Source organism: Heliconius melpomene, chromosome 20 (assembly GCF_056956725.1).
Source record: "Heliconius melpomene rosina isolate 202511_hmr_F chromosome 20, ASM5695672v1, whole genome shotgun sequence".
In the NCBI taxonomy this organism is placed as follows: Eukaryota; Metazoa; Arthropoda; class Insecta; order Lepidoptera; family Nymphalidae; genus Heliconius; species Heliconius melpomene.
In genome coordinates this window covers 12,143,319-12,171,008 of record NC_140408.1, presented here as the reverse complement: position 1 = coordinate 12,171,008, position 27,690 = coordinate 12,143,319, and the positions used below count along the sequence as shown (strand labels likewise).

Sequence of the window (27,690 nt, the reverse complement as noted above, 5' to 3'; positions counted from 1 at the left end):
ATTTTAAAGTTTCAGAAATATATAGGAAATATTTTGATCATAGTAAGTTTAAGCCAATAAGATATACTAAGTTTTTAATAGAGATAGATAAAAAAGAGGAACAATTACATTTAATTAAAGAGTGTCATTTATTAAATAATAAACATGCAGGTTTTAAAAGTGTTTATAAGCAATTACGGAAAAAATATTATTTTGAAAATATGCGAAAGATTATTAAGAAATATATCGTAAATTGTGAATTATGTAGGAAACAAAAGAATTATAGGAATGATAGATTGAATAAACGAATTAAGCCTCCAAAGTTATTTAAAATAGATGATAAGGTTTATTTAAAAAATTCAATGGTAGATAGGCACAAAACGAAATCAAGATTTCTGGGTCCATACAAAATCTTAAGTATAGAACCGCATAATAAATATAAAATAAGCAATGGAAAAATTTATCACGTAGAGGAGTTAATTGTTTCAGAATCCTCTATTCTTTCGGATATAAGTTCCAGTAGTTAGACCCTTCGGAAAATGTAGTAAAACCTACTCGAATATTAGAAGGAAAGTGCTATACAATAAATATATAAAAGTTAGAAATAAAAATTATTATACATAAGTTAGAAAGATGTAAATCACAGATATCAAAGTATACATATTATTTTAGAACATATTAAAATAAAATTGTTTTAGTAAATACTAGATTGTATTGTAAACTTAATTTGATTTTTTATTGATTTATTTTTTATATTAATTTTTTAATTGTGTAAAGTAGTATATAGAAAATATGAAATATTGTACCTTTTATCCAATACAACCTTCCCTGTCCCTATCCTATAATGCGAACGGTAATTATAGCATACAATGGAAATGAAATATATGATGTCGAAGATTATACTGAACTAGAACATTAATATGCAAAGGAAATATTAAAAAAAAAAAGAATTACAGCTGATGAAGATGGAGAATAAATGAAATTCCAACATTTAACTATGAAAATCACGACATAGTATAATATGGTTGACAACTATTATAACTACTATTATATTGATATGCCTAATTTATGTTTAAATTCTCAGATCCAGGTTTCGTTCGAAACATGTACTTCGAATTTGGAGGGGGACAGTTAACCTAGTCTAACATTGTTGTAACACATGGTTTAAATAAAAGATAATAAATATAAAACAAGCGCCCGACGGCATGTGGGCCCTTGGTAGATTTATGACTCCGAGAGAAAGTTCTTTAAAAGCATTACGAGAACCCTGCTGCACATGTTGGGGCAGATGAACATTTGGATGTCGATGACAATAGGCTCGATGATTTCCGACTTCCAGGGAATTTCATATAATAACTCCATGAGAAACAAAGCATCGTGGGAAACGAGCCAAAGGGGTGGGGACACCCGAATTTGTATTAAAGCCGACCAACCTTAGGGATAAGGCGGATTCCACTACCAGCACTCTTATAGTTAAGAACTAGTTTTAATAATAATTGTATTTTATTTTAATAAAATAGTTTTTAAATACAAAGTTTAAGATATTTTTACTCATATATAGACACCAGCAGGTATCTATTGGATACATAAAGTTTATATAAAAATATATTACATTTCCATTATATGAATATGTTTCTCTTAAAAACAATTCAACAACAGTGGTGCGCAACAAAATATGAAATACTATTATTAATATTTGAAAAAATAAAAAATATTATAATAAAAACAATATACACACAAATTAAATTTTTTTAGAGACGATATGCTTCCCCGTCCGAAATCAGAGACAGTTTTACACAGTATGGTGGAGATAGCCGATAAGAACTTCCACTCGCAATACAAACAGATTGACGTTAGTAAATGGATACTGAGAGGCACCAGACATATGGCTAGTTATAGGTGAGACAGTAGTGTAAAAGAAATTATTTTTAAAGCTAATTAATTTTTTTTGGTCAAAACTTCTCAGCAGTATATAATAAAACTAATGCTAGTAGGGGAGAGCGGGGCCAAAAGTTCCGATTTTTTTTTAACCTCAAATATTGCTACGAATACTTGATTTCAGTATTTATACAATATAATCAAATTCAACTTACATATCTAGACTTGCAATTAAAACAGTAATTTGGGGTATTCTTTGTAAGACTTTTTTATTATGATTTTTTTTATGACTGAAGTCGGAAAGTAACAACTTACCCCGACTTGGGGCAAGTTGTTAACAGACCGGGATAAATTGTTACTATATTTTTTAAAGCTATTATTTGCAAAATAAAAAACAATAAATAATCGAACAAAGCCTGTTTATTTAAGGAATAATCAACAGTATCATTAATAATCACTAGGCGCAAAAGCAAATCTTTTTTAACCGACTTCTGTAAGAAAAGGAGATTCATCAATTCGACTGTTTTTTTTAATGTATGTTAGTTCATAACTTTTGATTAGGTGAACCGATTTTGATGATTTTTTAATTTGAAAGGTAGTGCTTCCCATGTGGGAACCAAATTTTTTTTTTGGTCTATTTTTGACAATGGTATCTATGAAAAAATCACATAAGTATTAAATTTGTATTGGTACGTGTGCGACAAAATTACGAATAACTCAATATCACGCCAACCTATTCCAATGATTCTTTTCTTATTTAAAAGGATACACTTCAAGGATAGTTTGATGAAAGTTTGGTTAGGTTTCGATTATAAAATCCGGTCAAAATTGAGAAAAATAGTTTTTGTTTGGTAAATTTTAATTATATTGGAATAGTTACAAGGGAAAACTTTGTTAAAATTATTGTCAGAAGTAAAATTCCCCATCGTTGCATTTCTTTTCAACTAACATCAAAAAAGATGCTTTCATTTTCAACCGACTTCAAAAAAGAGAGAGGTTCCCAATTCACCCGAATGTTTTTTATGTATTTTCTTGTCAATATACCAAAATGTTAGTTTCCACAAAAATAATACCTAATTGAGTCAAGTTTTACATATCACAACCACTCGTTAACAACCATTACCATCACAACCAACACTCGTTTAAGAAGTATCCTTTTAAGGTTACTTATCACTTAAAATCGTAAAAAGAATTAATTTTGAATAAAAAATAACCGAACCGAAAAACAACGAACTAAAAAGTAAAGATAATTTTAAATAAAATAAAACTTATTTTGATTTTGTTAAACCATAATAATAAACAAAGTTTTTATAACTTTAGCTTTTCCCGCTCAATATGTATATATAATTCTTTGGTAACAGTTTTTATCTTATTCATGCAATCTTTGAAAACTACATCCGCTGCTTTTTGCATCAACTCATATGACACATAATCTCGAGTTTATTTTCGAGCATAAGTCCGTATGTTACTAAATTACAATATTTTTTTGTATGAAAAGTTACAATACTTACACCCCATTATTGGTACAAATGAGTTGACGAAAGTTTTTCCGAGGTCACAACATGCCCCAAAAAAAGGGAACATCTAGTCCCAAAAACACGTGTTGAAAAAAAATTAAATATAAACAAGATTGGGAAACATAAGTAATTTACAAATAGTGTTCCGAAATAGTAGATAACATATGTAAAAAAAACACTGAGATACTCGAGGCTAATCGTTAAAATTTGTGGGACAGACCAAAAATATCAAATGCGAAAATATTTACAATAGTGCACCAACGACACCTGTGTGTTATTCCATTGGTTTCGGGTACTGCTGGATTGTTCAATATGATGGCCATGGGTGCGCTATCACATTGCATTTCACTACATGTTTACCAAATATTCCTATCACTTTTCCCCGCGAAATTATTTCCATCGGAACAACTTACCTCGGTAACTTTTAGCCCCGCTCTCCCCTACGTATACCATATGTAGCAGCGTAGAAAGAGGGAGACAGTGTTAAAACACTCCTCCACTTCTTTTTTTTATTCTGGAGACCAAGTTATAAGAGTGAAAAGTTTAATAAGAAAGTTTTTAAATATTCAGAATAAAATAAGAAAATTTATAATATAAATATTTAAAATACCATTTATCAATTAGATATCAAACATTTAAAACGTTTACGGGGGTGTCGTGTTGTGTCGCCGCTCTCGCCATGTTGCTGAGACTGCGCGCCAGAGCGTGGAACGAGGATGTCGTAGACGAGACATTGGATCTAGGATACAACTTGTATAGAGTTAGTTGTATGATGTTGACTCTGTATTTGCGGTGTTGAGTTGCGCCATTCGATACACGATTTCTCGAATTCGGCGTTCGATCTTGGTATATTGGCGTAACATAAAGCCGACTTATTCGTTTGGTTCAATTCGCTAATGTCAGGAACTATTGGTTCGAATTGTAAAATTGTTTCTGTTTGAATTTCTGTGTGGATAGTACATTTATCAAGGAACTCTCTAATGGCCGTATTTATAAATCGCTCTCGACGTTTTTCAATCCTAGAAACCGCTTCTTAAGATCGTTCTCGAGATCGACCTCAAAATCGAGAGCATTTTGTAAATACGTGCTTAAAGAAAGGCTAACATCCAATGTGTCTACAGGAATCTCTATTAGACCGAGGTGGCCCAATAAGAAGATTAGTGCTAGGAGAAATCAAAGATACATTCAGAATACGAGATAAGGAATACACTCGTAAAGTATGATAATGTTTTAATTCTATGCTTTTTCACTTAGCACCTAGTCGAAAAGAAGTTTGATATATTTGTGTGCATGTACGTCTTTCAGTGGTACTGTAGCTCCCCAAAGAATGGGATGATTTTTAATTATCATAAGAGAGTGTTCTAACTTACTAGGCATGATCATGGACGTAGGACTTAGGTTTTTTTTTATTGAAAACAATGGAATTATATAAATATTGTATGATATTATTTTCCCTGCCCTGCTAATGGGACAAAGCGCGAAGTTCTGCCACGGAACACGCAATATCTCTGAAATTTAAGGATTGGTGGGGAATGGATTTCTTTTAACACTAGGGTCGACCCTGCTATTTGCGAAATACAGTATGAAGCTAAAAAATACAAGCGAGGCTAAAGTAATGTATTAAAAAATTGTTTTAGGACCGAGGCATAGCTGTTTGGGGTAAACTAATATCGAATAGTCCGAAAGTGTTTGACCTGTGTCGTGGACTTGAGGCGTTCTTTAAGGAATCTGATAGTGGGATTTTACAGGTAAAAATGTTTGGCATTTACTTGTTGGGTTTGGGTAATTTAGCCTGAAATTAATATATAATTAAGACCAGCCGTGGTGCAGTGACACAAGCGTGCGACTGTAAACTCGACAGCTTATGGGTTCGATCCCCACTCTAGGCAATGAAATTGTTAATATTTTGATTTCCTCTGGTGTGGTATCCTCTGGTCTGGTAAAGTGCGGTGTTGAGTTTCATCATTCAACGCACAATGTCTCCAGAATTCGGCGGGAAGTGGGAACGGAAGTGTCTTAACACTAAGTTTTCTATCTACCCTGCTATGTGTGGAATTAGAGTGACGCTAAAATTAATATATACTTATGACTTTTATATCATAGATTCCTGGTGAACTAGAAGTGGGTATTTTTCACGAGGGTGGTAAATATTACGTCTATCATCCCTGGCCTGCGGACAGATATGGGTATAAAGTAAGTAAATATATAAATTATTTTACTAAATAAGTTGAAAAAGTTAGGTCGCGGGTTTGTTAAATTTTTGTGACATAGTACTTTTTTTAAAGGAAAAATATAGATATATATTGGAGAGTTCGCGGGGAACGTAGTATCTTATTATTATTTAACATTAACTTCCTTTAGGTTCCCTCTGAATGGACTTGCTATATGCGAGATAAACTATAAAGCTTGGAAAAACATTATTATTCTTACAACTTTTAAGATCACAAATAATAGGAAATAAATTTTAGGTAGGTCTCCGTGAAGGCGGAAAATCTTGCCTCCTGTATTTTGACAGAGTGTCGCGTCTCTGCGAACACTTCCTAGATAGTGTCGCGGATATGAAACGCAAACCGTTCAGCATATCTGATGTATACGTCACTGAGATTGGTGAACTGCCTGAGCCCGTCAATAAGTTGAAACGTTAGTGTTTAATTAATATCTTTAAATGTTAAATGTAAATTTATAATTTAATGGTAATAATTTTTGTCAATTTACTTGTAACAGTTTTTTTTAATTATATGTTTATACAGAACAAAGTGTCTTAACACTCTTAACACTATTTCTTACTCTATGATTGTTCTTTTATCTCAATTTACAGCGGTAGCCCCAAATCGTTGGATAGTCCGAGCTCACTTCCATGAAGCAGATGCTCGTTTTCCCGAAGAACATCGTGGAAAACAAGCGACACCTGCCTCTATTGCAGCTATTGCCATGTCACATGTCTTGGAGCCTTCAGAGTGGACGCCGGATGATATTGATGAAGTAAGACCATCTTTGAAATGTTATTATTGTTGGTTGTTATTTATCTCCTACGTCTACTTAGAAGTTAAAGATAGTATTTAGATATAAGGTTATTTAAACAAGTTTCGACTGCACGCAGTTCGATCACTAAAGTATACCTTTATTTTGATTCTCAGTTAAAAAACCTCCCCTATGTGTTCATAACCGTATTTTCTTATTAAAATCAAAATCTTTTCTTGATGTGGAATAATGTAACCGAAATTAATTTACCTAAAAATGAACTCAATTTTATGGTTTTTTTCCTAAAGCTAATTTTCTTACTCTCATAGACCCTAGTCCGAGGCGACATCCTCTATCAGAACACAATGGAGCATCTCGATCGTCTAGGCATCACTCTCGAGTCTCCCAAGGGTGGCGAAGAAGGTGAAGAAGAAGAAACAAGTACCTCAGGAACCCTCGCAGCAGGCGACGTTCTCAACAGGTTCAGGGTGTCTGAGTACGATTGTATTGAGACTGATGTTATGGACAGTGCTTATAGTGGTTAGTTGGGTTTTGGGTTGATTTTTGGTAGAATGTTGGATAAGGTGAAATCTGTGATTTTGATTTAAAGAAATAGTAAAAATAGTTATAAACGATGAAATTATAAATAAATAAAGTGTATTTAAAATACGTAACCAAATATAGTGCTCAATATTTTAAAATTAGAAGAAGAAAATTGCCAACTGTGAATTGTTCCATGTCATTAATATATACTTAAATTATGTTAATTATTACTTTTCCGAATAAACATCTTGAACTTCCTTCTTTTAATAAAAATTTGAGCCGCCAAAAAAATTCTGTACAATATAAGACAACATTAAAAGCTCATGAAACTCTCTAGGTCAACTCAATCCAGAACCAGGTTCCGGTGTTCTCTCCCTAAAGGACTCCATCAAACAACTATTTAAGGAAAATACGCACGCAGTGCTAACAGCGCGCGGAGGATCCACGGCGATATGGAAACACGAGAATAGTTATTATTTCTTTGATCCTCACGGATGTGATGAATATGGTAAGAAGTTTGTATTATTTTAGATCAGAATGGTAACGGGGTGAGGCGGCGGCACAGCTTGTGCGTGTGTAAACACGATAGTTGAGAGTTCGATTCCCACTCTGGAATGAATTGTTATTTTGCCTTAGTAATTTTAAGTAACATATTTGTGCACTGAATTTTAAATGACATTTATTAGAGTACAAATTATTAGGAGGATTACAAATTATTAGGAGGATTAGGCGAAGGGAACCTAATGTTTGTGTTTCGTTTAGTTAACAAAGCTTTTAGACAATTTTTGATTCTTTTTCTAGGTCAGGTATAAACTAAATTGCAATATTATAATTAGTATACTTCTATTTATTTTTGTCATCAGGTCACCCATCAGATGATCCCCGAGCAGCCGCCTGTCTGATAAGAATAAAAGGAACTGAAAAGGACCTAGCAGATATTATATTAGGAAATCTATCCCCCGGCGCTGATGACAGCTTCAATTTATCCCCGGTTTTAGTTAATGCGAGCAAATTGAACGCTATGATTGGCGCTCCTGAGACTAAATTGGAGGTTAGGAAGGTGTTTTCACGCCGCAATATGCCTGGTGTTGAATGGAATGTCCAGTTTTCTAACATTTACATGGGGTTCATGGGTGGTGGGCCTCAAAAATAGTAGAATTGACAACCATTGTATTTACCGTTTCATTTTAATATGGAACTGTAACTGTTTTTCTTAAGTATGTGATTTTTTTGTGCTATGCTCTCTTTTCATAACTCCACTTTTTTCATTTCACCGTTTAAGAGCCACAGCTATGATGTTGGTTTTGGTTAAATAATTTTTCATACCCATTATTTTTTGTTATTGCCTTTTAGAGTAAAGCATTCGAGTGGGTGTCGAAAGGCACGGCGGCGGTGATGCCGGGGCCTCGAGGGGAGAACACGGCCATCGGGAAAGCTGCTGAGAAAGCCGGTATTGGGGTGAGTAGTTATTGTTCCTGTGAGTTTTCATTCAGCAGTCATTTATTGTCAAATATGCATAGTTAATAATATTTTCGAATAATATTTTTCATATTTTTCTATATTAAATTTATAAAATACAACAAATTAATTATATAAAAATTAAAAAAAATATCATAAATCCAAAATTTTTCCTTAAAAAAAAAAAAAACATAATTTAGTAATTCTTTTACATATAGCAAGAAGACATGGCAGGTCGCACCTTAGCTCTGCCGGCGGCTGCGGCGTTTACCGCAGCAACTGATTCAGTACCTCCACCGCATATGCATCAGGATCATATGTATAACTTCCTTGGTTGGTTCTATTTTTTTACTTTTTTATTAATGGAGTGAGAGAGTTTCTGAAGAATATTCATGTACAATTTATATAATAGGTTGAAGTCAATTTTGCGCCATTAATTTTTTTCTTTTTTATTCTTTTGATAGATATCGTTCCTATACATTGTGAATTTATTACTACCACCATTATAAGTATATATTATACGAGTATATCCAATAATAAGGTTATTGAAAATTAGATACATTTAGATCCAATGCTTAGCCTTAGCTTATTTTTTGAGGTCATCAGGTCAGGTCGTGATATGAAGGTCAGATCATTTAAACAAAAAGTTAATCAGTAAAAATAAATTTTCTAAATTCCAATGTCACTCTTAAATATGCTTTTTTTTCTATAAAAGACGCCGGAGCAGACTATTACCTAAATCACCTTAAAAAGACCGGACGTAAAGAAATAGAGCCAGAAGACTTAACGGAGAAATTCGAGATGGGTGCAAACACTTTTTCTATAGAACTCGGTGAACCCATACGATTGCCTTTGAGGTTGCCCGATGAACCTGCTGGGGTAAGGTTTGATTGTATTTTGCCTCCTTACCTGAAAGAAAGATAAATAATCTTGTTTATATTTTCCGTGTCGTTTTCAAGAGATTTTTTTAACATAAGCAGACTTTCTTAGTTAGTAGTAGAAATAAATACTAAAATAAAAGCTGCACAGCAATTTACAGTTAACTTCACGTCTACCATTATATTAATATTTTGGAAACTAATCTTTTGAACAAATGAGCTATTAAAGATCAATAATTTATTTGAATTACAAAATATAATGGATTACAAATAATATAATAAATTATATACAGGAAGGAGGAGAAGAAGAAACTGCTGAAAAAGAAGAGCTTGGTGAAGAAGAGGAGGAAGTAAAGGAACCGCCCATGAAACGTGAGAAAATATCTTTACTAAGTAGCAAAGTTAAGAAATATTTTAAAAAGTTGGACCAAATTGAAGTAAATGTCCCTTATGGAAATATGACCTATATTTCATAAATTATAATTAAAACGTTAAATTAGTCTTCTAGTCTAAATAATAACTATATTTGTATGAACCTGCTTAGCGAAGTTTTTAAAATTGATGTTATTTTATTTATACAAATAACTTTGCTGACCCTAAAACAAACTTCCAGAAATCAAAGACGCCCTATTCAAGCAGTGGTACGACTCGACCAAGCCCACGTCGGTTTCGCTGCTGGTGGGCGACTACCACCAGCTCGGCGTGTGGATGAGCGCCGGTGGCGTCGTGGTCGCGTTCGACCCCGCGCCCCAGATCATGCGGGGACGGCTGACCGCGCAGAGGGTTAAAAAGGGTTAGTCATATCTCTTATCGTCATCATCAACATAAGTATGATAAGATTAGGACGTGTTAATAAAGTATAGTGTTAAGATTTTATCCTTTTAAAGTTAGGAATCTGGATTTCCGTTAATGGATTACGCTGTATATTGCCTGCAGTATATTGGTAATATAAACTAGAAACACTCTGCTCGATTATTATACAATATTCCATTTTTTTTATTTCAAGGTGATGAACTTAGAATCCAGCGTATCAAAGATGAAATGGCGGGTGAAGGCGGCGGTGGTGATGAAGAAGATGAAGAAGCCGGTGCCGGTGAATACTTGCTTAATTGTTCTTTTATTCTACGAGTAATGACACGTGTTTGTGTTCAGTTTGAAGAGGGAATCTGGGAACCTAGTGTTAAAACACTCCGTTCCCAGTAAGCCCAATTTTAAACCGAATTTTAGTGCTTGCTTATTTTTGTACCTAATGATTTGTTTTCATTTTTTTATTTTGTCGTAAATCTAATATTGATCAACTTTAGGTATTTACGTCAAGATTGGTAAACGAGTGTTTGGTGTATTTATTTTATAGAATCATAACTTTTGCTACAAAAATATAGAATGATATAACGATTATTTCAATAATTATAGAGGGTGAAGCGTTACCGGAACCGGAGCCAGAGTTCGTACCGCCGGAGTCTGGCCCCGCTTTGATGGTGTTTGCGAGCCCCGGGGAGTTTATTGATAAGCTTAGTGAGTGCTTGTTATGAATTTAAATATTATTAGTAGAAAATGAGATGGATAGAAAAAAAGAAAACGTATGGAGAATTGTCGAAAGTTTGTTTTTTTTTCTATTGTTTGAAGTTTTATTTATTTAATATAGGTATTTAGCATTCATATACAAATTGCTAATTAAAGTGCTTCATGGCTGTAAGCTGAAAGATTTATATTTATTTTTAATGCACGATGAACAAATCGATGGTCCCAAAAATACTAACAAGGAGAATTTTCGATAATAAACACTTAAAAAACGTATAAATATAAGTTACTTTATAAAAAAAAATCATTAACGCTTCTTAATAATTCAAAAGAGCAATAAAAACATTTGCTGTTTTTCACTTTCGATATTCTCTTTGAGACTCTCGAACTCGATAAAGTCGTTGAATGTTGATTAATAATTTAATAAATATTATAACTAATACAATATTTTTATTCAACTAGCACTTCAAGGCGGCCTCGATAGAAAACAATGTCTGGCCCCGTACAAATTGTACCCAGTTACAGTGACGAACGAACTGACATCGGTATTAAAAGAACGAAAAGCAACTACTCCTAGAGGTGAAGATGAAGCTGCTGATGAAGAAGGTGATCTGATTTATGTAGTTATAGAAGATTTTGATGTATTAGAATTTAGGTTTGTGGAGAATGGTGTGGCTTAACACTAGGTTCTCTATATAATTTGCTATACATATGCGAGAGAAATCTAAAGATAAACAATGTTTTTATTACCGTAAGAGAGAAGTAAAAAATACGAAACGTTTAGTTGATAGCGCGTCAGTTATATGAGACACTTTCAAATGTTAGAAATGTAAGAAAAATTGACATCTAAAGTCTTGTCTATATTTAATTTTATCCTGGAAAAATAGTTCAATCAAGAAAATGTATAATAATGGACGAGTAAACTGAAACTGTCCCAATGCGTTAATATGACCTTAAATTATAAACTTATATATATTAACTAGGATATAATAATCCATATGTATACGCCAAGTGTACGTCAAACGACGGTAGTGGGTTCGAATCGGTCCGACTCAGGAGAAAAATTATTGAAAAATAAAAAGGCAGTGGCGCAAATCAACTCTGTGTTTTGTCTAATGGGAAATGGAATAAATAAAAAAAATAAGAATAGATTTTCCTTTGGTGATGTTATAATTCTGTCATTCTTTTCCCCTTAGAGAGTGAAACTCTAATAGAACCGTTGGACGACGCGGCCTTCGGCAAGTATTTCAACAAAGTGTCTCGGGCGGTAGCATCTGTCAGGGGCAGAGTGGCTCAAAACGAGAATTACTTTTTGGATACACCTAATAGAGATCGTCAGGTTTGTTGGTATTTGTATCAAAATTTGTGGTTGTTGTTTAATATTTTGATTAGATTTTTTTATAAATCTAAGTTTCTTACAGGCTTCTATAATAAATGGATAATCCGGAAACATAACAATATCATTTTAAAATAATATTATTACACTCTGTGAAGAATGTTATAGCACTGTAAAAACGATTGATATAATTTATTTACTAACGCTTTTATAATTTATTTTTTTCACGCCGTAGGTACTTGATCTTGTGACCAAAGCGAGAAAATCTTATCTTAGAAATAATTTCTAAAGATGTTTCTGAGGACTACCTCGGAAATATCTTTATTTTTTATTTTGGCGCGCCATAGATCACACTACGTACTCGTATGTGTGAGTGTCAAAATTATCTATTACGGGACATCCTGTAAATTAAGAATTTTAAATTAATTTCATATTATTCGAAACAAAATAAAAGTGTATTTATGTTACACTTCCTATTCTTTTGCTTGCATCCTAATATATTTCAACATCGTCATGATGCCCTTAAATATAAATGACCAAAGTTATACCAAATATGCTCAGGATGCAGCAAACGCAGCAATGGGCATAGTAGTAGATCACATCGAGCCCTACATATATTGGAAGCCTCAGTTATTGGACGCCATCCTCAAGTACGGTGACAGACTCTACACCCTGTCCCTGCCGAGAGCTGCTGCGCCCCCGAAATTGACGCCAGGGGAGATACAACCAGATTTTCATGTTACTAGTTTTAATGTAAGTATGGTGTATAATAACACTAGCTCATTATACAAAATATTTGCATCTTTTGTGTTATTCTGATGTATAAGCTGTCTTATTGTATAAAATCATCTAAATCTGTTCTGCAGTTTCAGGATGGAAATGGAACAAACATCCTTTCTCAAATATATTTTAAATATTTTATATAAATGAGTGGGATAAATCTCGTCGACTTTGTAATGGCAGAACTCAACGCAGCGCTTTGCCTCGTTATCAGAGCGAGGAAATAAAAATATTAAATCAAGTGGATAAAAATAAAAAGGGTCGTGGAAACGAACCCAGAACCTTCACATGAACTTTTATTTTGATTATTATTATTATTCATATTCTTTTTTAAAAAAAAACTCCTTAAAGAGTATCGTTCAACTAGACTAATTAATTAATATCAATTATAGGTTAAACTAGACATAGACAGTAACGTAGTGACGGGCGACATCAAGGCCGGAGACACCGGCTCTGTGCTCAACTTGAAGAGAGGCATATCGAAGTTTTTTGAATCGGTGCGTTATATTTATTTATGTAATATAATCATTATTATATTATATCACATAATCATTATAATGTTTGATTTTACACGCGCGTTGGTTGGATTGGATTGGATTCACCAGAACTAATAAACAGAGTGACTCGTTACTGCAATCATCACAAATGATTTGCCGATATTTTTTGCCAAAAAAATTAAGTGAAAGAATCTTGGACAACGTTGTGCTATAATGCACTTTGGAGTTTTTTCCGTAAGGCTTTTAGGCTAATTTGTTACGTATCTTCTGCAATTTAGTGAGATCGTGGAAAATAAATTTAAAATTGAGTAGGAAAAATATTTATTTGATAAGCTATTATTATCTACCATTAAACAGATAAATGTAACGTTAAATCAAATTATGATAATAATGTAAATAAATAATAAAAATAAAAAATTATAATAACTATCCTAATAGAACAAGTACGGAATACTCTGCTCGAAAGACTATTGCGTTGGTATCTGGCAAGGGGCCGATGACAAATCCTTCTGTCTGTGGGAGCCCCATGGGGTGGGTCCCTCGGGAGTAGTGGCTTCTCCTGGAGGAGCAGCTGCCTTAGTAGTAGTAACTACTGCTGATATCTTGGCAGATACGTTTAAGGCAAGCTTGGAGAAATTGGCCAGGCTTGGATCTAATAGGTCAGATATTTTTGGTTGTCTGTGTAGTTTTGGAAGTTGTGTATTGTTATAATATAGCCAAATTACATAGAATCTTTCTCCTCCTCTGTATAAGTAACATTATTGTAAAGTTGCATTTAAATCTGATTAGTAGTATTTGTGTGAAATTGAAACAAACATCCTTACAAATTTTCACATTTATAGTGTAAGTAGAATTAGTAAAATTTTGTAGTGGATTAAAAGAAATCATATTTTTCTACATCATCTTCCTAATAAGCACTTTGAAAAAGCCTTTTTTAGCAGCACCTACTAATATCTTAAATTTTGCAGATATTGTATATCTTCAATTAAAGTGACTTGGGAGTTATCTAAAACTCCGGCGTCTGTCACTCCTCAAGCCGCTGTTCCTGATGAAGGATATGAGTGCAAGGTTTGTATTGTATATTATGGATATTTTTAAAATTAAAAAGAATTATAAATCGTATAATGATTTTTCCCAATTAGATTACTCGCTATTTTTAAAGTAAGCCATTAAATAAATATTTATCATTTATATGTTAAAATAATCTTAGACGTATTAAAATAGATACAAGATTTTTTAGCTTCACGCTGTGTAAATTTAAGGGTAGGCAGAAGAAAACTGGGAACCTAGTGTTAAGACACTCTGTTCTCATTAGAACGGTTCCGTTCCTCACTTTTCTCCTGATCTTAATGCCGCGCTTTGCATTGCTAGGTACGAGTAAAATACCTAGTAAGATGTTTTAACAATAATACCAATCCTTATTGATAAAATACAAGTTAAATCACTAAATAATTTTGTTTATTAAAAGGTACTGACAGCTTATGTTGAAATGGCAAAAGGCAGAACCATCCTCAGAGGATCAAGACCAGCAGATTTAGTCAAGTATGTTAATAAGCCATTTTTTTCCTCGCTTATTTCAGATACTTATTTTGGAATATTTTTTAAGTTTAAGCTTTTGACTGACTGGTTCCTCCTTACATACACATGTTCTTTAATTACTTAATGTTTTATGAAAAAAAAGCACTTTCTTGTTTGTATTTATCTCATAGTAGCAATTTGTCTAATAATATCTGATAAGTTAATAATCAAAACGAACAGATTTACTCGCGACGCTCTCCTCCAATCATCATGCGGTGCCATAGTGGGTGTATGCATGTCCCACATTAGGAAACCACATCTATGGACAAGGAACACTATAGATGACATCATGGCGAGTGCCGGCCACCTGTTCTCAGCTTCATTGGGATCTTTGGGATATGAATTTAGACCGGGAGAGGATGTTCTTCTGCCTTTACAGGTAAGAATATTATGTGAGAAAGTGGCTTATCAGCTTCATCTTTATACATCCATCTGTATATATCTATACCTGTATATATATATCAATTAAAGCAAACTCCAGTAAATAACACAAAAATATAATTAATGTAAGATTTAAACATAGTAACAAGTTGTGATTGAATTGTATCAGGTTTTAAAGAGATTCGTGCTGGGAGTGAATTATGTGCGATACGACTTACAGCAAATATACAGCGGGAAACTGGAACAGAAGGAACCTACGGAGATGACAGTCAGGTTAGTTTAATTTAAGTGAGTTGTGTTTTTAATGAAATATAATGTTTATGTTATACTTACCTTAATAATAATAAAATAAATTTAAAATTTAATTAGTATAACATTTTGTTTGAAACTCGGTTATTCATATTGATATTTTTTGCTCAATGGCACCTGGCAAGGAGGGCTTATTATTAAAAGTTAGCATTATTAAAAGCGTAAATGTATTGTTTTCCCTCTGTATTTCTCTCATATACTTATGGTATAATTTTATTTATCTAATCGAACTCTATGTTTAAAGATGTGTGGGTTCAAGATCATTTGAATTTATAAGTGTTGACATCCCCCACACAACACACATGACACAATGGTTCAGAATTTGACAAAGTGGGGAACGGAAGTGTTTTAATAGGAAACTGAGTGGCACTAGGTTTCCAGGTTCCCTCTCCGTATCCTGTTATGTGTGGAATACAACGTGAAGCTGAAATTTCGTGTGAAGTTATCATAAAACTTATCGAAAGGAATAAGCAGACTTTTTTTAACACTAAACATTGTATTGTACCAGATGCGCTCTAGAGCGTTTCTTCAGCCGCCACTCGCATGGCATCCTGTGGTCGGCGCCTCACGCGGTGGCGGTGTGGCGCTACGGCAACCCGCCCTTCTACATGCTGGAGCCGCACTCCTGCGGCGCCACAGGACTGAGGATCGACGCTCAGGTCTGATTTGGTGGAAATTCTTGGGGATTTTCGGAGATTTAGGGGTGATTTAAGATAACTGAACACACGTTTTCTTAGGAGTATGCGACATATGTTGGTTTTATAATTTACAAACAGAGAATTGCCATTGCTAGTTCTTAAATTCTTATCATTTTGTCACCAGGACGATGGTGCACCGTGTGTCCTGACGTTCACATCTGCCAAAATGATGGCTTTTGCGTAAGTTGTGTTAGATTTTTTTTTTTATTTTTACCCAATTTTAATATTAATAAAAGAAATTGCCAATACAATCTCTCAGTGTTTCACTAACAAATTTGATATTTTGGAAAAAAAAAATTGTTTGTAGGTACCTTTTAAAAAGATCGAACTCTCAACTATAAAAAACACAAAAAATACACATTATATTCATTATAGTAATAAAATAAATTAAAATAACTTCTTACCCTCAGATATCTACAAAACATACCAGTAACGGAACGACCAAAGCATGACTTCCAACTATATGCCATATCGGTGACAGTACAACCTATTAAGAAGTTGGGTGGAGTTGAACCTCCACTAGTGCGAGCTCCGCCAGGGGTCAAATTAGTACCTGCTACTAGTAAGGTTAGTTTAATTGGAACTAGGGGAACTTGTTTTGGACTTTATGGATGACATCTTAGGATGTGTCTTATTTGTTGGCTTTTTTGTTTGCTAGTAAGATCAGTTTATTTGGAATTAGAAAAAATATTACTCGTACATTATCGATGAGATATTTTGGAACGAAGATTATTTGTAGATTAAGTATTTGTTGATATAATTATCAAAATAATAACAATAAACATAAAAACAATATTTAAGAAGTAGAATAATTACTTGAGAAATTAGGTATTAGAATATTATGGCTGAGATCTTTTCGTACGAGCATTTTTAAGATTTTATCCTATTTTCTTTTTATGTTGTACAAGTAAATCTTTTGTGTTATGATTTTCCTTTGTAAATTATTTTCCATGTATTTACACCTCAAATAGAGCCCATTGGGCTTTCTAGAAATATTTTTATTCTTGAAATATTTTAATTTTATATTTTTGGGAGAACCGGTCTACTTTTCCCACCGTATGCTTATCTTATATACATTTAATAACAAGCCGTTCCTTTATATATTTTAATATAATCTCCATTAACAAACAACAGGTAGCGATAGATGGTAAAAAGCGTCGCGCCTCAGAAGGCGATAGAAAACATCCTCCAGGAAGTGCGACATGTGTAGATGCGGTACGAGCTTCCGAGATGAGAGACAAGGAAGAAGGAAAATTAAAAGGTAAGTGCTTTTTAACTAATCACTTCAGACACAGGTCAAAGCGCGGGGTTGAGTTCCACCACACAACACGTAATGCCTTGTAAAGCAAAGTGATAGAAAAAAACATATAATAAAAATTGAAATTTGTATAATCGCTTGTTAACAGGACAAAGAAACACAAGTGGATGGCTGGTACTTCATGACGGTAGCCAGTTCCTTTCTGCGCAGCATTCCATGTGTTGTAGAAAGTTCCCCTACGCTTCAAGAGGGAATCAGGTATCCATATATTCCTTCATTATGCAATTTTGGAGATATCATATATACTATATATTGTAATAGTCAAAAACTAGGATATTTTAAAAGTTTTTAAAATGTTATTACACACTTAGGAAAGAAAAATACTTATTTTGAACTTGAATACTTACTCGTTATGTGATATCCAAAAAAAGAAGTTAATTAACTAACAATTAAACTATTTTACAGGCGTTAGCATGTTCAATAATGGCGGTGGCGATGTCCCGCGTGGAGGACGTGTGTCGCTGGTGCTCCTCCACCCTAGACCAGGTGCTCGACAGCGGGGACCAGCTCTACCAGGACAGCTACCTGCATTACAGGCCTGGTGGCAAGATATTAAGCATTGTACAGGTGAGACTCTTTGATTGTGGTTAGCGCTCTTAACTTTATTTTTTAGCTTCACGCGCATGGTACCCTACTATTATTATAGGTAGAGGGAACCTGGGAAACTAGTACTTATAAAGACACTCCGTTCCCATAATTATGTTACTATACTACTATGAACTGTGAATTTGTAATGTATGTATGTATTTATTGAATAATATAATAAAAACTTTAAAATAGAGTGTGTTAATCTCAGGTTCTACGTAAGTTCTACACGCCGGGCAACTGCGTGTGTCGCGTGGTTGTATACCGTCCGCGACATACGGGGGTCGTGGATACGGATCTTGAGAACCAGGTTAGTTGTTTTAGTTATATTATTTACTAGCGGACGCGCGCAGCTTCTAATAACCCGTAATAATCGTGAATTCTAATAACCCGTGAAACATGTGTTCAATGAAATATTTTTAAGACTCTAAATTTCAAATTTTATAAAAATCGGTAGCGATTAAAATTTTTTTCCATACAAACTTTCAACCCCTATTTCGCCCCTTTAGGGTTAAAATTTTTCAAAATCCCTTCTTAGTGGATGTCCAGATTACGAAAGTAAACATCTGTCCAAATACCACGTTTGTATCATCAACGGTTACGGCTGTGCGTGCGTCTTACCTCAGTCAGTGAGGACAAGTCCTTTTATATATATAGATTACTTTATTTTTATTTTTAATAAATTACTTTAGATATCTTTCTCCTTAATAAATTTAATCTTTACTTTTTGAAATGAATATTTACTCATTTACAAAAAAAATACAGCTATTTAGGCCAATCATGGCGCAGGTGTTGGAAGCTTGTACCCTGCATACAATTTTGAACGTGGCAAGTTGTGTGTTAATTTCCCACTCGCTTTGGTAAGAGTTAAGAGTTCAACACGTAGTGCATTCCAGAATTAAAAAAGTGGGTAACAGAAACGTCTTAATGGAATGGGAATGTCTTAGGTTCCCAGAATTTCCTCTGCCGATTCGGATTATGAGCGTAATACAGCGTAAAGCTAATAAAAAATATTGTATCGAGTAGTTTAGATTTTAACAAAATAATGATTTTATTATAGGTAACGGAATTCTTCCGTGAAGAGCGTGTCGGCGTGTTAGAGACTAATGGTGGTTTCGCTGTAGCGTTGTTCAGGACGCCTAGAGGTAAGGAAACTTTTGATCAAAGCTTCAAAATTGTTTAGATAAACGGTGCATATATATTGTGCTGTGCTTATTTACTTTACAAACGTTGAATAATTTCATAAATACGGGTTGTTCGAGTCCACGCTGTGTTCAAATGTATATGTATTTGTTACGACAGGCTACTACATGTTCGACCCGGACGACCGCGACCGTTACGGGCGCGCCGTCGCGCCGCCGTGCCGGGGACGTGCCAGGGCGTGCTTCTCGCAGTATCCTAATGTTAGTCTTATGTATTATTTATTATATTTATATATGCATATTTGTGTTAATTATTGTTTTAAGTATTGATTTAAATTCATATTTTAATTGTTTCGTTTTTGTTGGCTTAGCCGCGTAAGCGCGGCGTTGGTCAATGCCTCTAGAATTCGGCGGAAACTGGGGAATATTTTTTACATTATGTACGATAATTTGAAAATTTGTAAGTATAATAAATAATATATGTATTTGCTTATTTATTTTTGAAAACTTTATGCGAATGTGAATATTTGCAAGCTCAATTTGACCCACTTCACAGTGTTCCATTGAGGAGAAACTTGGATTACCACTTCAGTTCTGATGACAATGAAATAAAAAATAAATAATATTTCTGTTAATCCAATATGGCCGCAGTAACAAAATACCAAATTACATTTTGTGTAGGTACGGGCAGCTACCCGTACCTATGGATATAAATTGAATTTGTAAAATACATGAAATATTTTTGAATAATGTTTTATTTTAGGTCAGAACTTTAGTTGAAAAACTAGGACCAAATATACCGCCTGTTGTGAAGGAAAGTGCAGAACCTGAGGATCCTAAAGAGGTGAAGAGTTTATTTATGACTTTCATTAACTTACTAGTTAATAATATACCTATCTATAATAGAGGCCACCGTGCCACGTCCACGTACCATGAAATTTACCAGAAAATTTACTATCAGGAAATGTACAGTAAAAAACTTCACTTCAGACATGTTTGACTTATGCGTGTGCTTGTGACATGCACATGTCTAATTTATTTGTTTATATTAAGTGAGTCCTTCATTTTAAATGGAAATAAGATGTGCTTCATTTACTGTAATTCATATTTTCGGCTTACTTTAATATCGTACCTTTGTAGATCACCGTCATCGCTGACAAGTCAAACGGGGAAGCGCAGAAAGACACGGAAGAAGTCAAGGAGGTAGTAACTCTTTTATTAGATTTAGATACTCGATTCCGAATTCTCGATGCATTGCGCTTTTCTTGGTTACCAGGGCGAAAAAATGAAAATATTAAATATTTTCATTCCCTCAAGTTACTAAGAACGCATACCGTTCGAACTACATATTAGACAAATCCTTAAATTTTCAGCTTTGCTAAAATGATGTAAGTCTGTAGGCCCTGGGATCTTAGGCTATATGCATGTGTTTGTGAGATCAGTTTTACAGTAGATGGTCTATTAATTTGTAATACCTAACAATGTTGTTGTAATAGAACTCAAATATCTAAAAAAAACTATTACAACTATTTTATTTTTACAAAAATATCAGATTATAATTTATATTTACAAAAAATGGTACTCTATAATTATTATTCTAAAATAATGTAGGTACATTTCGAAGAACCTGCGACATTCTCCATTTACGGAATGGATGTGACAAGCTTGAGAAGACTTAACCAACACGAAAGATAAAATATTAAAAATAAAAATACTTTGGAAAAGCTCCCTCTATAGTGATCTATGTGACGTATTTTTCTAATATAATACTTTTTTATTTGTAACGTTTATAAAAAGTTGTAGTAAATACTAATCTTGTAACGTGCTTTTAATGAGTTTGGCTATATGTGAATGCAGTTAATAAAAAATAAATAAATTGGTTGTCTTTTATTTTATAAGCCACCACCAAGAGGTGTTTAGACAAATCTTTGGTATTTTAGTAAGTTTATAAATGAATAACATAGTTTATAGTAACTTTGAATTCATCCAATTTCTTCCAAATACTTACACTCAGTTCTGATTTTCATCTTTTATCTAACATTTTATTGTAGCTTAGAATGTAGCAATGATAAAATGTAGCAAATGTAGCAAAAATAAGCGTAGGATACCCACTTAAAAGCAATACAAACATCTAATTCGTGTTGTAAGCGTTTCGAGGCTTCTATTTGAAGTGAAGTACTAAGTATCAGTATCAGCTTGACCCATTTGATCGCATACAACGTAGAGCTGTTCGAATCATTAAGGACCCAGTAAGCTGTGAAAGGCTTGTCACTTTGGCTCTGCGTAGAGACGTCTCCTCGCTGTGCGTTCTCTATCGCATTTATCATGGTGAGTGTTCTGAAGAACTGTTTTACCTGTTACCTGCCGCCGAATTTTCTAACCGCACAGCACGTCACAAACTTAAATATCATCCACACCATCTGGATACGTGGCACTCCACTACTGTGCGGTTTCGTAGAAATTTCCTTCCACGCTCCACCGAACTGTGGAACGGTCTACCCGCGGCAGTGTTTCCAGATTGGTACGATATGGGTACCTTTAAAAAGCGCGTCTATCTCCACCTCAAAGGCCGGCAACGCATCTGTAGCTCCTCTGGTATTGCACGGGCTCGTGGGCGGCGGTGATCATCATCAGGTGACCCGAACGCTCGTTTGCCTTGTCCTTTTACCATAAAAAAAAAAGTATTTACTATTTGTGTGCTCGTAACGGTTATATTTTGTAAGCTCGAGTTTCTCTGCAAAATGATTGATTGTTTATTAATTCTATCAACTAATATACTTATCTATCAACTAATAGTCCAAAATGTTTGTTGTTGATAGTTTCTTTTCTATTTTCCTGAATATTTTGAAACATTATTATTAAATACCTACTACAATATAACATGGGAAGACCCCCTGTCAGATGGGCCGACGACATAAAGAGGTTGGCGGGAAGCGGATGGGTCCGAAGAGCTGAGTCGAGTGATCACTGATCGAGTGTGGTGGCAAGAATTGGGGAAGGCCTATGTCCAGCAGTGGACAAAAGATGGCTGTTGATGATTATATAATATAATCTATCTATAAGGAAACAAAAAAGAAACACGAAAAATGTTAAATTTGACAACAACGCCATTATGCCAAATAAAGAAATAACCAAATCAATCGCAAAATCAGGCCATTAAAAAAACCAAATCAATACAATAAATGTAATCGCCATTAACAAAGAACACAAAAAGCACATCAATATGCACCGTAACATTCAGATTATAAGAATTACAGGGTGTTTTCAAAATATGAAGAATTTTCGTACAATAACGGAGCCGGTTACAAGAAATGCTATGATAAAGTAACACACTGTATATTTGATATGGATGGGACGATTTTGGGTAACTATAATTAAACAATTCGTTTATTTGTATCGATAAGATTTTGTACTAATTATTATACTAAGCTACGAAATATTAATACTTAAGTAACTAGTAAATATTCGATATTTAAATGTTTAATACATTTATTAAACCTTTAAATACCGATTATTTATAACCAACAACGCTTTTAGTGCTTAGATAAGAGTTAATTAAGTAGTAAGTAGGTAATTTAGGTATTTAAATCAGATTCATGATGTATCGTACATAACAAGGTAGGCTAAGTATATTATATTATAATAACTATATATATATATATATATATATATATATATATATAATATACAGATTTTAATATAAAATATTAATTACATTTACTTCATAGATTCTGAAGTTATGTATCATAAGATAATAGAGAAAATTTGTGAAAAATACAACAAGAAATATACCAAAGATTTACAAGCTAAAGTAAGTTTTCTTAAGTTTTTAATAATTTATCGCATGGTGATCGTCATGATGCCGTTTATAATATAAGAATATTTGGCAATGTTATCTTGGTGGTTTAGATACCGTCTGATTGTAAACGCAATAGTTCACATTTACATACACATACATACATAGCTTCACGCTTTATACTTAGCGCGGTAGTCAGAGGGGGACGGGAGCGCCTAACGCTACGGTCTCTGCAAACCTCTTTCGCCTCGTCCACTGTCATCAACCTCTTCATACATGCCCTCCGGGGGGTCCATATGCTTTTCACGTGACCTTCCTCGAGTATCTCTCAGTCTCCAGTCGCTCCGAAAAATCCAAACGAGGCTGTCAAATAATCATGAAATAACTCGACATGCAATGTTTCGAATTCCGGTGAGAATTGCACTTGGTCTATGCATTATAAAGTTTATAAATATCTATATAGATTTGTTTATTAGATAGATCCCGAATGAAAACGGAACCCCTTTTGCCTATATCTCCGTCTATTACCAGGCTGTATCTAATGAAAAGTGACAGACAATTGAATATTTAAAAGAGCTCATACCTATTTATAAGAAACTTGGGTGTTTACCGTTTTATAAATAACTAGCGACCCTCTTGCGGCTTCGCCCGCTTTAACTACTGGATTATTCATGTAATGTATGTTTGCAAAGCACTTAAGATAATGTGAAAATTAATTAAACCCTAATGCAACCCGCATTTTCGTAGTTTCAATAAGGATTTTCCAATTGTTTTACACAACAAGGATTTTTTAGTAGGTACCGTAATTTTAGATCTGTGCTACTAATCTTTTTAAGTACTTATTAAAATATATTTAAACGACTATTTTTAGATAGTTAAATGACTATTTTTAAACGGAAGAAATTATAAACAAAGACCTACCTACTAATAACTACTACCAAAAATATGAAACCAAATACATCGCGCTGAAATAATACATTCAACTCCAATTATCCAATACGTGCAAACGCATCTAACTAAATCTTCGTTGCTATAAAGGCAGGCGGGTTTTTTTTTTCGAGCTTGTGGTTAATGCTGCGGGGTATTCTGTCCCTGATGAAAAGCAAGCACGACGTGGCTGCCTGTGAGGAAAATTAAATAGAATGCATCGGCCGGGAATTGAACCCGGGATGCCCGCGTGGCAGGCGAGCATTCTACCACTGAACCACCGATGCGTGTAAGGCAAGCGGGCACGGCGGACGCATGGCGAGTGGCGAGCCGTTTCGCAGCACGGATTTTTTTGATATTGTAACAACTTCTAAAGTACTTATTAAAATGAAAAACAGTAAAAGACAGTTTTGGTCTACATTAAATGGCCAACGTAACTAATGTACTTATTTATATGCTGAGAGTAAGGGATAAGTGAAACTTGAGTAACATACAGCTGATGTGTCAACGGCGAGATGTGTCAACAATTAAAGGCGTTTTTCTGTAAAACTATTCGCAATTTCGAAATATTGTAAAAAACAAATTTTATCTTCGTTTAACGTAGAAAATTAATAAAGTATTTTAAACGATAAGGATTAATACCATTATATAAAAATATCCCTCACAATAAAAAATATATTGAAATTATTATTTTTGGACAGAAATATGATCACTACACGTTATTCTTAAAAGATACGAATATGCTCTCGCGGACTTTTTTTTAGATCTTATTAAGAGGAACAATACTCCAGTACATTTTTTTCATGTAGTACTTACCATTAGAGCAGCGCATGCGCGAAAGTGTCTCAACGGGTAGGACTTCATACACATTTATCGTATTTATGTTAATTTACATAAGAATGTACAAATAATAAACTATATATAAACCTTCTACGAAAAACACCCGACTTAATGGGGAAGACCGCATCAAAATCCGTTGGGTGGCTTAGAAGAAGAAGAGTTAGGAATAACAGACAGACACGAAAAGCGACTTTGTTTTATAAGATATAGGATGATACAGAACTCTACGTGCGTAAGTCCGAATCGCACTTAGCCAGTTTTTATCAATCTCAATAAAATAAACATAAAGTAGAAATCGGCGCAAGTAATTTCCTTTAAATCTCACTTCTTCTAGGTTTATGGAGCAACCGATAGAGATATATGTATGAAAGTTGTAGATGAACTTAAAATGCCAATATCAGTGGACGAGTTCGAGACACAATTAACTGATTTGTGTCAAAAGTTGTTACCGAGTGCACCGCTACAGAGAGGTACTAAATTTACTAATTTTAGTGAAAATTGCTGTAATTTAGCATAAAAATATGACCGTCGATCATAGTTTATTTGTCTTCTAAGTCTTGTACTCACCAGGAGCTGAACGTTTACTAACTCATCTCCACGACTACAATACACCGATGGCACTCGCAACTAACTCAACTAAGCAAGCCGTCAGACTTCACGCCACCGCACGCCCCAAGCTATTTGGATTGTTTAAACATAAAGTTAGTTTTTGGAAATAAGTCGTCAATTATTTTATAAATAGTTCTTAAAATTTCAAATAACTTTAAATAATGCTATGACTGATTTGTATAATCGTATTTCATGGAGAAATGTTCATATTTATCAGCTTCACGCTGTATCCCGCACACAGCAGGGTAGGCAGAGGGAACCTAGTGTTACGACACTCCGTTCCCCACTTTCTGCCGAATTCTGGAGATATTGCGTGTTGAATGGCAGAACTCAACGCCGCGCTTTTGCCTCGACACCAGAGCGAAAAAATGAAAATATAAAGGTAAATAAATATTTCACTTCCTCGAGTGGAGATCGAACCCACAACCGTCGCGTTACAGTCACACTCTTGTGCCGCTGCGCCACGACTGCCTCATATTTATTATTTAATCTGATAATATGTCATTGGTAGAGATTTATAGGTATGCAAGTTTTATTTCAATCTTATAATATATCGTAGGTCTGTGCAACTGACCCTGATGTTCTCAAAGGGAAACCACATCCAGATATTTTTCTCGTTGCGGCATCTCGATTTTCAGACAAACCAAAACCAAAGCATGTATGAAGAGTCAATTTTTAATTTTGATTTATCTTAAATGTTTTCCAAATACAGTGGGTAATAGTAAAAATATTGTTTTAGTGTCTCGTTTTCGAGGATTCAGCAGTCGGTGTGATAGCTGCCAAAAATGCTGGAATGCAGGTTGTAATACGACGAGAACTGTAGATTATTTTATTCCAGCTTCACCTGTATTCTGGACACAGCTGGGTAGGGAAAAAGCGGAGAATGGTACTAGAGAACTTCGTACCAAGACACCTATCACCTTCTTTGCTTTCTATCCGAACTCGAGACATCGAGTGCCACCTGCTATGTGCGGGATAATAAAAAAACACCTACTTGAGCTATAATCTTTTCAATGTTGAAAATTTCACACATTACACTTTAAATGGATTTATCTGACAACCATAAGTATAATAAATCTTTTGTTTATAGGTAGTAATGACACCTCATCCTCGTATTGATCGCGAGCAAACACGTCAAGCAACACTGGTCTTACGATCCCTAATGGACTTTCGTCCAGAAATTTTTGGACTTCCACCTTTCGATGATATTCCAAAGAGAAGAAGTTCGATTGAATGTTCATGACAGGATTTTTTTGACACATTGTATTTTCAGCTTTTGAACTGATTTGTAAAATAAACTAACTTTGTACTAAATTAAACTAACTTTCACTCTGAACTTTCAATTTGTTTTATTGTGCATAAAGGTAGTTTCGTTTATCATGTGTAAGGGATAGTAAAAGGACAAGTACTTAGTTAGTGTAAGACAGTCCGTAGTAAGCTTTTTGCTTGAATTTGAGACATGACGTGTGTTAAAGACCTGAACGATGCATGCCCTACTACTACTACTACTACTAATAATAATAATAACAGTTTATTCCGTCGAATGGATATAACCAACAACCATCGTTTTTACAGGCTCTATTTTTAGGATTCCGTACAAAAAGAAAAAACGGAACTCTTATTGCATCACATTATTGTATGTCTGCCACGGTTAATCTTATCTAGATTTCGTGGATTTGTCTATCTGAAATTAATATTAAATATCTACAGTCTTTTGGAACACAGACGAAATCAAACTTCCTAGTCAAAGCAATCATACGAGCTTATATGAAATTTGCCGCGTAATCAACACCTATAGGGATCAACAGCTATAAAATTGGCATAAAGTGAAGACTTGTATAGCAAAGAAAAAAATAAAAAGTGAAAATTTATGGATATTTCATAGAAAAAAAATTACAAACTTATATTTGTACTTTCATGTACTAGTAACATGAATACATAAGTCCGCAAGCTTAAATTTGTCAACTTTCATAAATTGTATCTCCCGTTGACATACAATCCTAAAATTGATACGGAATCCTCTGTCCTCGAGACCGATTCACATTTGAACAGTTTTTTAAACAATAATGAGAACCTTAATTGGAAAGAAAACATTTTTAGAAAAAAAAAATAACTAACGTTTAAATTTAATCATGTTATTAAATTTAATCATGTTAAAA

At 34.0% G+C, this 27,690-nt stretch overlaps 2 protein-coding genes across 2 annotated transcripts in view; both read left to right on the top strand.

The window, feature by feature from the left end:
• Positions 1–21,235, top strand: part of LOC146528044 (uncharacterized) — a 28,907-nt gene extending 7,672 nt beyond the window's left edge. The window contains exons 13-50 of the mRNA XM_085204570.1: positions 1,735–1,878; positions 3,999–4,134; positions 4,496–4,591; positions 5,012–5,122; positions 5,478–5,567; positions 5,843–6,014; positions 6,193–6,356; positions 6,665–6,875; positions 7,216–7,386; positions 7,742–7,929; positions 8,232–8,336; positions 8,555–8,669; positions 9,052–9,215; positions 9,508–9,586; positions 9,828–10,007; positions 10,221–10,307; positions 10,628–10,729; positions 11,198–11,341; positions 11,932–12,074; positions 12,633–12,824; positions 13,244–13,348; positions 13,787–14,007; positions 14,317–14,416; positions 14,817–14,890; positions 15,107–15,305; positions 15,477–15,580; positions 16,125–16,275; positions 16,439–16,494; positions 16,725–16,881; positions 17,449–17,575; positions 17,721–17,830; positions 18,038–18,199; positions 18,429–18,527; positions 19,278–19,362; positions 19,520–19,620; positions 20,123–20,203; positions 20,500–20,562; positions 20,971–21,235. Coding sequence (XP_085060696.1) covers positions 1,735–1,878; positions 3,999–4,134; positions 4,496–4,591; positions 5,012–5,122; positions 5,478–5,567; positions 5,843–6,014; positions 6,193–6,356; positions 6,665–6,875; positions 7,216–7,386; positions 7,742–7,929; positions 8,232–8,336; positions 8,555–8,669; positions 9,052–9,215; positions 9,508–9,586; positions 9,828–10,007; positions 10,221–10,307; positions 10,628–10,729; positions 11,198–11,341; positions 11,932–12,074; positions 12,633–12,824; positions 13,244–13,348; positions 13,787–14,007; positions 14,317–14,416; positions 14,817–14,890; positions 15,107–15,305; positions 15,477–15,580; positions 16,125–16,275; positions 16,439–16,494; positions 16,725–16,881; positions 17,449–17,575; positions 17,721–17,830; positions 18,038–18,199; positions 18,429–18,527; positions 19,278–19,362; positions 19,520–19,620; positions 20,123–20,203; positions 20,500–20,562; positions 20,971–21,054 — 4,873 coding nt within the window. The 3' untranslated portion in view covers positions 21,055–21,235. The remainder of the gene's footprint in view (positions 1–1,734; positions 1,879–3,998; positions 4,135–4,495; positions 4,592–5,011; positions 5,123–5,477; positions 5,568–5,842; positions 6,015–6,192; positions 6,357–6,664; positions 6,876–7,215; positions 7,387–7,741; positions 7,930–8,231; positions 8,337–8,554; positions 8,670–9,051; positions 9,216–9,507; positions 9,587–9,827; positions 10,008–10,220; positions 10,308–10,627; positions 10,730–11,197; positions 11,342–11,931; positions 12,075–12,632; positions 12,825–13,243; positions 13,349–13,786; positions 14,008–14,316; positions 14,417–14,816; positions 14,891–15,106; positions 15,306–15,476; positions 15,581–16,124; positions 16,276–16,438; positions 16,495–16,724; positions 16,882–17,448; positions 17,576–17,720; positions 17,831–18,037; positions 18,200–18,428; positions 18,528–19,277; positions 19,363–19,519; positions 19,621–20,122; positions 20,204–20,499; positions 20,563–20,970) is intronic.
• A 1,005-nt stretch (positions 21,236–22,240) lies between these two features.
• Positions 22,241–26,867, top strand: LOC146528043 (putative pseudouridine-5'-phosphatase). The gene is made up of 7 exons (XM_085204569.1): positions 22,241–22,319; positions 23,088–23,170; positions 25,257–25,392; positions 25,493–25,623; positions 26,091–26,189; positions 26,271–26,330; positions 26,622–26,867. The coding sequence occupies exons 1-7, from the start codon at positions 22,241–22,243 to the stop codon at positions 26,772–26,774; spliced, it is 741 nt and encodes a 246-aa protein (XP_085060695.1). The 3' UTR covers positions 26,775–26,867.
• The last annotated feature ends 823 nt before the right edge of the window (positions 26,868–27,690 follow it).

Excerpts from the sequence above, each read along its gene's own strand:
- LOC146528043 (XM_085204569.1), top strand. The coding sequence starts at position 22,241 with ATGGGAAGACCCCCTGTCAGATGGGCCGACGACATAAAGAGGTTGGCG. Across the intron at positions 26,190-26,270 it reads ACAAACCAAAACCAAAGCAT|TGTCTCGTTTTCGAGGATTC; the intron begins GTATGAAGAGTC and ends ATATTGTTTTAG. Across the intron at positions 26,331-26,621 it reads CCAAAAATGCTGGAATGCAG|GTAGTAATGACACCTCATCC; the intron begins GTTGTAATACGA and ends TTTTGTTTATAG.